Genomic DNA, 13,939 nt, shown 5'->3' on the forward strand with positions numbered 1-13,939 from the left:
TCTTATAAGAGTGTCTAATATAGAAGGTCACATTGGTACAGGTATTGCTGCACAGTAGAACAGTGCATCACCACAGAGAGTTTTGATGTTTCTTTCTAGCAATTCTACAAGCAGTTCTCTCAATTTGTTTGGTCTTCCAAAGTTATCTGAGAGCACAAATCTCTTTTGCATGGTCCTTCATTTTTTACTATACAAAAATGGAATAGAATCTTTTGTCTTTATGTTCATGCCTGTTGTATTTCATCTTCTACTCACGTGATTATTCACCACAACTCTGACCAGAAGTGCCATACTTTTGGATGCCACTGTAGATGAAGCTAAAGAAATAGGTCATTTTCCAAAAATCTATATAATCACTAGAAATGCTGATATCTCCAAAATGATGACTTTATATGAGCTGTTTTTGTTTTTTGCATTTCCATCAGTCTGTTTATCATGTTTATACAATGTAAAGAGTGGCTGTTGTATTCAAAGGCTTTGTCGAAATACGAAAATATTCTAGAATAAAGATCTTGATCAAATAAATCATCTGATAAAATACAACCACAACAATCAATAAAACCAAATTAGTAAAGATCTCTCTGTCCTTTTGGAACCAAATGCTGCAGTTAAAATGTCCATATGAAAAAGTACGCCTGCCTCATATTACACTCCAAAATAACTCAACAGATATATGATAGCAGTGACTTCTCCTCGCAACTCTCAATCTAACACACTTCTGCTGGCTAACTTGTCAAAAGCAACAAATCCAAATGATCACAATTTCTTGTTTGTTTGTTTATTTCTTTCTAATTCTCCTGCTTTATGTTTGCTGAAGTAATCAGAACACACTTTATTGTATATGATTGTTTGGTCGACTAATTCTTCAGTAAAATTCTATAATTTCTTCAGACGGCCTACGTAAGAAGTACCAAGTTTAGGCATCCTAGGCATAAGTAAATCAACTTGCAGTGCCTTGATTGCAGTAAAATGAAGCCAGATATCGGCTTAAGCTTCCATTCTTTCCATGAACTTGGTTTCATGCGATTTAACTATGTTTACGGATCTACGTTTGCATTCAATTTGTGCCTGTTTTGTGCATGTGATACCGGCATGCATTTCATACATCTGCTGCTATGTTATATGTCTTTGCTTTTGGCCACTGCATTGCACTGAGCACACACTCCTTCCCCTAAGGCGGAGGACGGTGCCACACAACTTCTCTTCACTCTTCCCCTGAATGGCTCCCCAAGAGGATGCTCTCCCCCTGTAAGGAGATCCGATTACCGGAGGGCGGGCTAACAGCCCGACACACTCGAGGAAATAATGTAGTGTGCACAAGTTGAACGCTCAAGGCAGGAATAAGATCATTTGCACTTCTTGGCAGCCCTGTGAATGTGATTTTTTCCAGTGAAGCAGAGGAAATACGGCTGTTCATACCTGTTCATGTCATGATCAGCAACTTCTTTTACTGCTGCTGCTGTTGCTCTTTGTTATGTCATGCATTTTTCATAGGCTGTGCACAGCAAGAATTGAGTTTGTGCAGTGGGAACGGCTCACACGGAGTGTGAATTTGGGTTAAAGCGACGGCAATTGGAGTTTAAGGAGGCACCTGGAGCACATCTTACTTCCAAAAAAAAAAATGTCCATGCCGCCCAGCTTCGGCTTCACGCAAGAGCAGGTTGCCTGCGTGTGTGAGGTCCTTCAGCAGGGGGGGAGCATCGAGCGCCTTGGCCGTTTCCTCTGGTCCTTACCGGCCTGCGAGCACCTGCACAAGAATGAGTCAGTGCTGAAAGCCAAGGCCGTGGTGGCCTTCCACCGGGGCAACTTCAGGGAGCTCTACAAAGTGCTGGAGAGCCACCAGTTCTCCCCACACAACCACCCCAAGCTGCAACAGCTATGGCTCAAAGCGCACTACATGGAGGCAGAAAAGGTGCGCGGGAGGCCCCTTGGGGCTGTGGGAAAATACCGGGTGAGAAGAAAGTTCCCCCTGCCCCGCACCATCTGGGACGGAGAGGAGACCAGCTACTGCTTTAAGGAAAAGAGCCGCTGCGTGCTGAAGGAGTGGTACTCCCATAACCCCTACCCCTCACCCCGAGAGAAGAGGGAGCTGGCCGAGGCCACGGGGCTCACCACCACGCAGGTGAGCAACTGGTTCAAGAACAGGAGGCAGAGGGATCGTGCTGCAGAGGCCAAAGAAAGGTACTCATATCTCATTGCTAATATATCACCATTACTATTCATTCTTATACCTACATTTGTGTTGTGTAGAGTCAGATTTCTTACATATGTCAGATATAGTTGTAAAATGTTTATTTTACATAAATGACAACATATATGTTACACCTAAATATCCAATTAGATATGAGATTAAGTTGATTAAAAATACATTCGATTTATTTACAATGTAATTCAGTTTGATTTGTTTTTGGTGTGGTTAAACTGATGGGAGTAAACTTTATACATAAAAAAATTCAGTTTTGTGTTCTCATTCGTTTTGCTGTTATTAGAGAAAGAAAAATATGTTATTATAATTTCTGTTACAAGTAATTATCAAAATTGTTTAAGTAAAAAGACAGGAGAAAAATGATCTCTGAAAACAGCCCCATTTCAGTCTTAAACTACACGTCATCTATGTCTACATATTTCAGTCTTATACATAGTTACCACTACATTATAATTTATATATAATATAGGTTTATACATACATATATACATATAAATATGTGCATCTGACATATTTCAGTTTTACACTTCAAATCTGTAACTTTTCTATGTTTTAATATTTTACATAAATACTACTGTAAATACCTATCTCTATTACTGTATTTTATCAGTCTTTTACTTAAATAACTATATTTGGCTTAGATTGGCTTATATTCCTTATATGCAAGTACCCATTTCTGTGATATTTACAGACTTTACGACTGTAAATAAGCATTTAAACATATGACTTACTATTTTTTACTCTTCTTAATACATTCTCAAGGCTGTGCTTTGTAAGTTAAAAGTAATAAAAAGAAAAACTTCAGATTTAGCCAAAGTTTTAGTCACAACTATGTTGACAAATGTTTTTTTATTTAATAATTAGTTATTCCATACATTTAGACACTGGCATTATCTGCCAGAAAGGTTAATGCAGAACTGTTGTGTTGTCTTGTTAATTATTTATTTTAGACTAGAGAAATATAGTCCTTCATATTATGTTTTTTTTTTCTTTTTTTATCCTTTTTTTTATCTTATGTGTTTTTTGTTACCTGAACAGCCTCAATCTATAGTTTACTTCAAATTTGTTTATTTCAATTTGAATAATAGACGAGAATTTTTTTTTTCTTATGTTGGTTACATTATCAGTAGATTCAGTAGATCTTTTTATGTACAGACAAGGTCACCTTTAAAAAAAAAGTCTATGAAAAAAGAAGTAAACTGAAAATGAATTATGAAAATGAAAAATGTATTTGTATTTAATGTACTGAAAAAGTTTCTGTAAATAAATCTTTCATAGACAGACAGACAGAATATGGCATTATTGAATGTTTTATATATTGGAAAGTGGTTGGTAGATTAAGAGTGGCAGGTCTGGGCTGTCTCTGGACTGTTGCACTAATGAATGCAATGATCTCCTCCTCAGGGAAAATGAGGGCACAAGTCAAAACGGCCACAACCCCCTGATGTCTCAGATGAGCGAGAGTAAATCTCCGGGTGAAAGTTCGGATGAGGAAAAATCTCCAGCAGGAAGTCCAGATCCCACTTCCTCTATGAGTCCAGCCATGCTGATGGGCTCCAGCTCGGGCCTGCCTGCCCTGCACAGCTTTGGGCCTTCTCCTCCCGGACCAGGTCCCACCACGGACCACCATCAACACCATCAGCCTCATCATCTCCAGCACCAACACCAACACCAGCACCAGCACCAGCACCACCATCTCTCCATGCATGACGGCCTCCTTAACCCTATGGCCGCCAGCCTTGTGGACCTGGGCTCGTAAACACCCTAAGGGCTGTGCTGTAAGAGACCGCTTTCACAGAAAACCAAAGATGCTGAAGAAACCCACCTATTCATTTCCCACTCGTCATCTTCTCTCATAAGAATTGTTGCAGGACTAACTACGATAAACATGCATCTACTTGGACATCCAGTAGTCTTATAAACCAATAGTCCAGTTTTGAAAACAAAAAAAGACCAAAGAACAGAAGACAGCATCCATCTTATGCACTGTACTTAAAAAAGATGATGAACCCTTTCCATGTGATGAATCAGTATAAATCAACTGATAGTTTTTGATATATCTTGCTATATATAAACTAATAAAATATATATTGACTAAAGAGTGATCAGAGTTTTCGTGTTTTTTACGGCATAATCGAGGCAAGCTACTATGTTGGGTCATCTGGCTTTTTCTGTAGCTTGTTAAAAAGGCCAGTAATTAACATCCATGACTTCCTATCAAAGTAGTAGGTTACAGTTCCAAGTTGAGAGAGAACTACTGTTTAAGTGTAACACTATACCAGACTTTAATATTCAGGTTTAATATTCAAATGCACATTCATCAGGCCAGTCTTTACAAAAGCTTCACGGTTCGTTGTTTTCACAGTTAGAAGATTTCATCCTACTTCCCCATGTTTCGTTATGGGTTAATTATTAAATACAGTTTGGATTGTACCAGAGTCATAAAATATCTACAGTATTTTTAATGTTTACTGTATTTTTCATACTAAAACTGAGCACAGCAAGTATCTATCCCCCCAAAAAGGTTTTAGTTACTTTAACAAGAAGAACTGAAAGCAATCCATGGGATTTCCCCCCAGTGCTGTACCAATGCTCTGCATGTCAGCAAGTCCCTCCGGATTGGCACACAGTGGCTTAGCATCATAAAATGTAGTTATGCTAAGCTTAGCAACATTCATCAACATTCATCAACATTCATCGCAACAGTAAAGCATCAACCTTTAGCAACATCTGCTACATGTTAAACAGAGTGGGACAGTGTTGTGGAGCTGCTTGTGGTCATTGCTCCAAGTTAGTTGGCAGGCTAAGAGCAACATACAGGGCAGCTAACATCACTCGTTCAGATTTGAGTCTCTATCCTCTTCAGTATCAGTGTAGCATTTCATTAGCTGGAGTTAAATCTGTTCTGGGAAGGGTTGAGCTGAAGCAGTAGCACCACAAATAAGACAAGACAAGACAACCATGTTCACAGACAGATGTCCCCTAAACCCATCCATGCAGTGAACACACACAAACACACTAGTGATCAAACACACACAATGACAGTGGCCACACATGCCCAGAGCGGTGGGCAGCCCTTGCTGCAGCCCCCATAGGAGCAGAGAGGGTAAAGGGCCTTTCTCAAGGGCCCAATAGTGGCAGCTTGCCAAGCCTGAGTATCGAACCCACAACCCTGTCAACAATGGCAACTCCAGTATTGTCCAGTTAGCACTGTAAATGGCTGGTTCATAACATTTGCTGAGTGATACATTAATAATGAACTTATTTTTTTATTTATATGAATTCAAACAGAAATTTGAAAATACCACCTACATTTTACAGTGTAATTGTGAAATAGACTTTTCATGAATTATCTGTAATTAGGTTCAATAGAATTTTCTTAAAGACATAATAAAATAAAAATAATTTCGTTGTTTTTGAACTAATCATTTGTCTTGTTTTGTCTTGTGTTTAAAAAGGACTAAACTAGTAATATTAGCTCAGGTTTACACCCTTACTAAAATTCCTACGAAAAAGGAGCCGCTGCTGTAATCAAGAGTGTGATTATACTGCCACCTAGTGTTGAAGCCGTGTCATTACAACACAACTGACCCTAGACTACAGTGCTCCAGACAGAGAGAACCCTAACATACGGGTTACTTATGGGATCTTAGACTAAAAGGACAATGGTCACATTATCCCAGTGCTCTATCTATCTATCAATCTATCTATCTATCTATCTATCTATCTATCTATCTATCATCTATCTATCATCTATCTATCTATCTATCTATCTATCTATCTATCTATCTATCTATCAATCTATCTATCTATCTATCTATCAATCTATCTATCTATCTATCTATCATCTATCTATCATCTATCTATCTATCTATCTATCTATCTATCATCTATCTATCTATCTATCTATCTATCTATCATCTATCTATCATCTATCTATCTATCTATCTATCTATCTATCATCTATCTATCTATCTATCTATCTATCTATCTATCTATCTATCTATCATCTATCTATCTATCATCTATCTATCTATCTATCTATCTATCTATCAATCTATCTATCTATCTATCTATCTATCTATCTATCATCTATCTATCATCTATCTATCTATCATCTATCTATCTATCATCTATCTATCTATCTATCTATCTATCTATCTATCATCTATCTATCTATCTATCTATCATCTATCTATCTATCTATCTATCTATCTATCATCTATTTATCTATCTATCTATCATCTATCTATCTATCATCTATCTATCTATCTATCTATCATCTATCTATCTATCTATCTATCATCTATCTATCTATCTATCTATCTATCTATCATCTATCTATCTATCTATCTATCTATCTATCTATCTATCAATCTATCTATCTATCTATCTATCTATCTATCTATCATCTATCTATCTATCTATCTATCTATCATCTATCTATCTATCTATCTATCTATCTATCTATCATCTATCTATCTATCAATCTATCTATCTATCATCTATCTATCTATCTATCTATCTATCTATCATCTATCTATCTATCTATCTATCTATCTATCATCTATCTATCTATCATCTATCTATCTATCTATCTATCTATCTATCTATCATCTATCTATCTATCTATCTATCTATCTATCTATCTATCTATCTATCATCTATCTATCTATCTATCTATCTATCTGTCTATCTGCTCAGACTGGCTCTGTCAGGTGTACTTAGTTGCCTTGCTAAGTTAAGCCAATTATTATAAAGTTTTTGCTCAGATAAAATGTGTTAAATAAAAAAAATATTGAAATAATACGAAATCAATTCATATTCAGATGTACATTTAGACAAGTATCCTAAAATACACTTCAACCACCAGCAACACTGCAGATCTCCAGTACACACAACTGTACAGCTAGCTAATGCTTTCAGTTAGCACTGTCAGCCACACAGCCACAGCTCAGATACTGTTCATATATACCATATAGTTACAGCTGAATGAACACAGATATTGTTATTGGTATCACTGAATAGTAAAAGTGGCAAAACGTCGATGTTTCATGGAAGCTTTCTTACCCATTCCCGCAGGCCAGGACTCTCTGTTCTGCCATGTGATGAAAAGCTGTTTACCTGTCCTAATCGACTTCATCAGGTGCTGTTAATTACAGAGTGAAAACTGAGCCACTGGCTGAGCTTTTACTGTCACAGTCACTGACCTCGCAGACAGGCAACACTGACCCCACTGCTGCTCCATGTTTGGCGCCTTGAGCGAAACCCTGCCTCAGCAGCCAACCTCGCACCCTCACCAAGAAGGATAGCCAATTATCTTGCACACAATCTAGAAAAATATAAACGAATTATAAACTGTATTATTATTGTTATTATTATTATTATTATTATTATTATTATTATTATTATTATTATTATTATTGTTGTTATTATTATTGTTATTGTTATTGTTATTGTTATTGTTATTGTTATTATTATTATTGTTATTATTATTATTATTATTATTATTATTATTATTATTATTATTGTTATTATTGTTATTATTATTATTGTTATTATTATTATTATTATTATTATTAATAGAAGTAGTATATTACTTATGATAATGTGATCAATTATGATTATAAATAATAATCCTAACCCACTTTGACGAAATTAATTCTCCAATATTATTGTCGTATCGATGTATCTTCTGATGAACGTTTCTGGTGTGTGTGGATTTTCTCTATTGTTGATTGGTTACTAAAAATAACCCAGCAGTGTTTCACTGAAGTGACGTTTAGTATAGGTTTAGGCCACTCAGCTCCTGAGGTGACATGCTGGATGTTTTAATGAGGTTTGGCCACAAGGTAATCTATTGAGGACACAAAGCAAGGGTTTAGTGGCCCCAGAATAATATACTGAGGTCACAAGATAATGTATCGAGGCTACGAGATCGTGTGTTATTTCGTGGCCACTTGAAACCTAGTTTGTTTTCTTGTGGCCACGCCTTCTTAGAAACAACCTTAAGGGCTTCCTGTTAGCCTCCTTTGCAAACCTTTTTGTAGATCATCACCGGTTTTGTTCAGAGTTTCATAAGAAATATTTTCTCAAATTCATTCTTGTGGAAAAAAGTTAAAGTAGATGATGCTCCAAAAAACTTCAAACGCCTATACACTGATCAGTGCCATTATCATTATATCATTCAGGATCTTTATAGTTTCCGTGGAGGGTTTTCCTGTTGGATATTCCATACATTTCTAGTTCTTATGTATTATTTTTTTACACAGGCTTTAAAAACCAATAAACAGCAAGTTATGTCATGTGTCATTAATGATAAGCTATAAAATGCTACATTACAAACGACTACATATGAAGTTCATATAAAAAGAGTCTCATAAAAATAAAATTAAAATAATATTTGATGAAATCGCGTTAAAAGAACATACGTATGGACGTATAAGCTTATGTCTTATAAGCTTATACGCTTAAGTTTTTCTACGTAAGCTTTTGTGAATCCGGCCATCTTACATGAGCAGGACAGGCACTTCGCATTTGTACCACCAGGTGGCGACAAAAGCACACGATTCACAGAGCATGGTGGCCCATTCAGAGAGGTCTCTTTAGGCCCCCCTGTTTTTGCGTGAAGCACTTTTCATATATATATATATATATATATATATATATATATATTCATATTCTCAAACATATTAGACAGACTGATCGATATAAATAAGAGAATATAAAATATAAAGATCCCCACAACCTCTGCTGCAAGATATTCAGCCCTCCAACGCTTTTCATGGTGTGAATCTGGTTCTGCTGGTTTTACTGTAGCGTTAGACTCAGCAGGAAGTTAAAAGGTCAGGGGAAGATGAGGTTGGTGACCGAGGCATCAAACAGGTGAACAGAAATAATAACGGCCTCCTGGATGTAGGTATGGCGCGTGTTGGCGCTTTGTTAGTGGTACTCTGTGAGCAGTGCCTCCATCATTAGAGCTCAGTGGAAGTGAGGTTTCATCTCCAGCCATGTGTTGGACAGCTGGACAGTGCTCCATCTGCCAGCAGACACAAATTAATGTCCAGAAGTCCGGCTTTACACAGCTGCTCATCCTGTAAGCCTGGGCCTGACCCTACTGCTGCTCTTTTAATAGAATTACACCAAAGCTACTAGGTGTTAGACAGCAGGCAGGCTGTGAAAAATACATACGTATATATACTGTATATATATTAAAGGATTAGAACAGTAAGACCTAGGCCTAGAGTAGAAAGTAAAGTAGCGGCCGCTCATGGGACTAGACTGCTGCAGCCTGAGCTGCTGAGTGTGTGTGAGCTGGTGTGTGGGTGAATTTGCTGAAAGGTGGTGTGTTTGTGGTCCATGCAGGCCAGTGAATCCAGGTCAGGGGGAGCTGCGCCTGGATGAACACAGAGAGAGAAGTTGAGGAAAACGAGGGAGGCAGAAAGGGAAAGCAGGCTAGAGAAAGGCTGAGTAGGGCAAACACATACACACACACACATATGCACTCAGCACACACAGTCCTGTGGTCACTGAGCCTGATTTGGGGGGGGGGGGCATTAATGGGCCTATTGGAATTTAGACATCTCATTTAAAAGGAGTCATTTTTTTCATCATAACTGCTTTATTATTGGGCGTCTATTCAGAAAAAACGTCACTGGCCAAAATAATGACATATGCCATAGTCCTCTATGAACATATTGTGAATTTTATTAGACTGATCTACACTGCAGTTTAGAGGAATGGTTCCCTGAAAATACATCGTTCACATAATGCCTCCTACCCTGATCGATCATCCAAGACATGTTTGGGGTCTGCAGTCTGCTCCTTTAGCTTTGCTGTGATGCTACAAGGCTGCTGTTCCTACTGTGGATGTGTGACATAAGCTTCAGTAGTTTTGGTCTAATAGCTCAGAGCTAAACTAACTCCACTGGGAAACACTCTGAAGACTGTGAAGAAGGTGCTTCACGTGGTTCTTTGAATGATACCATGAAGGAAAACATGTGGTTAGTAATCATTCTTCAAGCTATCACCTGTGTAATCTTCATTTTCCTAATAAACCAATCCTTTAAAATGCAGTTGTGCTCAGGTTTTTTAAGAACACAAGAGTGTGTGTGTTAGGTGTCCAGTGTCAGTGTAGAGGCTGGATCTGTTGGCACAGCTTGGTGAGCTTACAGTAAAACTACTAAACCTCATCACACAGGAGAGAAACTCCACAAGCCTGGTCAAGATATCAGAATGCAAAAGTCTGAGCACCGCTCGAATTACCTTTATAAAGTGGAAACATTACACACCTCCACAGAGAACACACTATACTCCAATACAAAAGGGCTGTTTACTTGCTGAATTGAGCATATTTGGGGAAAATAAGGTGTCATTAATATGCGTTTTTAAATATATATATATATATATATATATAATGTATTCATTTTTCCAGAAAATAATAGATTTAGGTTCTTTCTGTAGATCATTTACCTTTTTTTTTTTTTTAAAGGCGTGTCCAAACGTTTGTGTTGGTCTGAACCTGGACCATTACCACAGCCCAGGTAGAGTTTAGTCCTGAGCGCCTCTACACTCTCCACTCCAGTCACGCCACTGATTCCGGTTTTCTGGTGATGAGTGACGATGAATGTAGCAGCAGAAGCGTCATCAATATTAAACACACTGTAATATTGTCAAATATGATTCACTGTTTCACTGGACGAGGTCACAGATCGCTGTGACAGCTGCTGAGGTGATTAAGAATTGTACTGAAATTAATAAATTAGCAGATTATTAGTATAGTAATATTATTTTTCACAGGTTGTTTAACAGTGAGTTTTTAGTGAATGAACAATACAGTTATATGAATGACTAAGTAGAAATATTAATATCAGTCATTGAAGTTGAACTGTTTACGGAAACGTTTAAACGACGCACCAAACAAACAGCGCAAAAGAAAGATTCAATAATAATAAAAAATATTATTATTATTATTATTATAATTACAATTACAATTATTATTATTATTATTATTATTATTATTACAATTACAATTATTATTATTATTATTATTATTGTTATTGTTGTTGTTGTTGTTGTTATTAGTAATAATAATAATAATAATAATAATACGTTTCTTTGCGAAAACAGACGCGTCAGCTTTGATCAACGGAAAGAACAAATAATAAAAAATAGATGGGAATTTGTCAGAAATGCAGATTTGTAAATTGACAGCTGTGTTTAGAAAAACGCATATTTCTGGGGTCAGTTAAAAGAGACCAATAAAAATACAGATACGTATTATTAATATTAGTTCAATTATGGCTATTATTGTCTGTCTGACTATATTACGAGAAATACGCGCATGTATAAACAGGCTAAATTAATTTTACACGTCATATTTACTGTCTGAGCTCGAGGACAAGTAACACCTCAATATAACCACGAAGAAAGACATTAATAGAGTTATCATATTAAATTATATTTATTTGCATAAAAGTGACCCATCACACCGCGCTGTCCGCGCCATTTACAGTATAAAACCAACCAATGAACAGACATTAAAAATCTCAAAGCACTTTACACACACTTAGACATCTTATGGACACAAAGTAAGAGAGGCAGTTGTAGGGATGGCCTAGTTGCAGGATAACACGAGCACACAGAGCCGAGAGAGAGAGAGACAGAGAGAGAGAGAGAGAGAGAGAGAGAGAGACAGAGAGAGAGAGAGAGAGAGAGAGAGAGACAGAGAGAGAGAGAGAGACAGAGAGAGAGACAGACAGGGGGAGGGGGGGGGGTAAAAACGCATCAGACACTGAGCATTCAATAGAAAATCTGGAGATAAAGTCCAACTTTGAACATCTGCCGTCGAGTCATAGAAGAGGAGTAAAGGTGCTTTTTGACTTCCACGATTGTCTGCAGAACAGAGAGGGGGGGGGGGGGGTGTCCGCTTTGCGGCTTTAAAACTGGGGGATGGAGGGAGCAGAGGAGAGCCCGAGGCTCCGCCACTCCTTCCTCATAGTGCCTCTTCAAAAAACGTCCCAAAATGATTCACAAACGAACATGCAGTAAAAACAAAACTGACCGGAGATCAAAGAGAGACAGAGAAAGGGAGAGCGCGCGCGTCGCATCTTATCGCATGTCCCTGGAAAGAAAAACAGTGCGCGCGCCTTCTTCCTCTTCTTCATCTGAGCGACAGCAGCAGCGAGAGCACACACACACACACACACACCCCTGCTGCACCCATGTGGCCCTTTTTTCTGGTTTTGTTTGTTTGTTTGTTTGTTTGTTTGTTTTACAGGTCCAGTGTTATCATTTCCCCGCGCGCGCGCTCTGCATCATACGTCGAAGTCCGAGTCACTGTCCGTAACGGAGAGCACGGTGGCGCCGTCCGCTCGCTCCGCGCTGCTCGACACGCTCGCGCTGGGGCTCGCGGCCTCGGCCGGACCCGGGTTGGGGCAGCCCGTTTCGGACAGACCCCGAAGACCACCCTGCGATAGCCCGTGGTGCTGTAGCCTGAAAACAGAGGAACAGAGAGAAAAGCGTCAGCATTCAGTCCTGATACTGAACACACACACACACACACACACACACACACAGAAAACACATTTAACACAAACACACACACACACACACACACACACACACACACACACAGAAAACACATTTAACACAAACACACACACACACACACACACACACACAGGCGCGCAGTCAGCAGCTCACAGTTGAGCAGCGAGTGGGCGAGCAGTGGAAGTGTGTGAGAGAGCGGACCTGCTCAGGCTCAGTCTCACCCCGCTGCTGTAAAACTGACCCTCTAACAGTAAAATAACAACCGTTATAATCCCTGATCATCAGAGCAGTTATTCACCCAGTTATTCTCACTTATTTCTAGTCTGAGATTTATTTACTTTCTCAAAACTGAGATTAACACAAACACTAATCAGAACAGATGATATGTTAATAATGTCCATAATAATTACAATAATAGTAATAAAAAGAGTAATAGATATTATTATACATATTATTAATGCACATATTTACAAATAGAGGAATGGAAATAACAAATACGATAAAACTGCATATAATAATATTATTGATTGACTGTTATTAAGTATTATATTGTTAATATATTACTTAAATAGAAAGATACCTTCTGGAAGCCACTCTTTTGTAATTATTGTCTAATAAACGTTTTTTTTCTTTTGTTTTTAAAGGTTTATTTCTTGTTTTATTTTTATGTTTTGTTTTGTTTTGTTTAGTTTTTCGTATTTTTGTATTTGCATTTGTCTTGTTAGTATTATTCTGTAATATTATTATTATTGTTCACAATGTCACTGTCAAGCAAAAAATCGTATCTCCATTTGTTTTGTTTTTCACTTTTTGACAAGAGCTGTTTTTTGTTTTGTTTGTTTGTTTTTTTTCATTGTATCAACATTGGAATAAAATATGTTACATTGACTTACATTAAAAAGTGAAGTAGTTTTTTGTTCTTTTTCTGTAAATCTGCTGTAAATGTTGGAGTTGCTATTTTGGTTTTAGTAAGACGGCGGGAATTTCCAGCGACGATGTGGAAAAACAGATTATTAGAATAATAATCATAAGATAATTAAGCAGCCTGTAAACTGTAGTGGGCATTAAAACCATCCCGCTTTTAGTGTTTGTAAAATACACTAAAGACACTTTTCAGATTACATCAGAAATTCTAAGTTTCTAAGTTTTAAAAATGGTCTAAATAAGTAAATACAGTCACCG

General features: G+C 37.6%; 2 protein-coding genes across 3 annotated transcripts in view; one reads left to right on the forward strand and one right to left on the reverse strand.

Annotated features, from left to right (window-relative positions):
- Positions 1 to 1,621: 1,621 nt before the first annotated feature.
- six2b (SIX homeobox 2b) lies at positions 1,622 to 3,965 on the forward strand. Of its 2 annotated transcripts, XM_072667359.1 has the most exons (3): positions 1,622 to 2,181; positions 3,611 to 3,816; positions 3,864 to 3,916. In XM_072667359.1, the coding sequence occupies exons 1-3, from the start codon at positions 1,622 to 1,624 to the stop codon at positions 3,914 to 3,916; spliced, it is 819 nt and encodes a 272-aa protein (XP_072523460.1). The 2 variants fall into 2 exon arrangements, with proteins under 2 accessions (XP_072523460.1, XP_072523459.1); XM_072667358.1 differs by having other exon boundaries at positions 3,611 to 3,965.
- A 7,685-nt stretch (positions 3,966 to 11,650) lies between these two features.
- Positions 11,651 to 13,939, reverse strand: part of six3b (SIX homeobox 3b) — a 4,324-nt gene continuing 2,035 nt past the window's right edge. Inside the window, exon 2 of the mRNA XM_072667074.1 lies at positions 11,651 to 12,700. Within this exon, the coding sequence (XP_072523175.1) occupies positions 12,523 to 12,700 (178 nt within the window). The 3' untranslated portion in view covers positions 11,651 to 12,522. The remainder of the gene's footprint in view (positions 12,701 to 13,939) is intronic.

Source organism: Salminus brasiliensis, chromosome 22 (assembly GCF_030463535.1).
Source record: "Salminus brasiliensis chromosome 22, fSalBra1.hap2, whole genome shotgun sequence".
Lineage (NCBI taxonomy): Eukaryota > Metazoa > Chordata > Actinopteri > Characiformes > Bryconidae > Salminus > Salminus brasiliensis.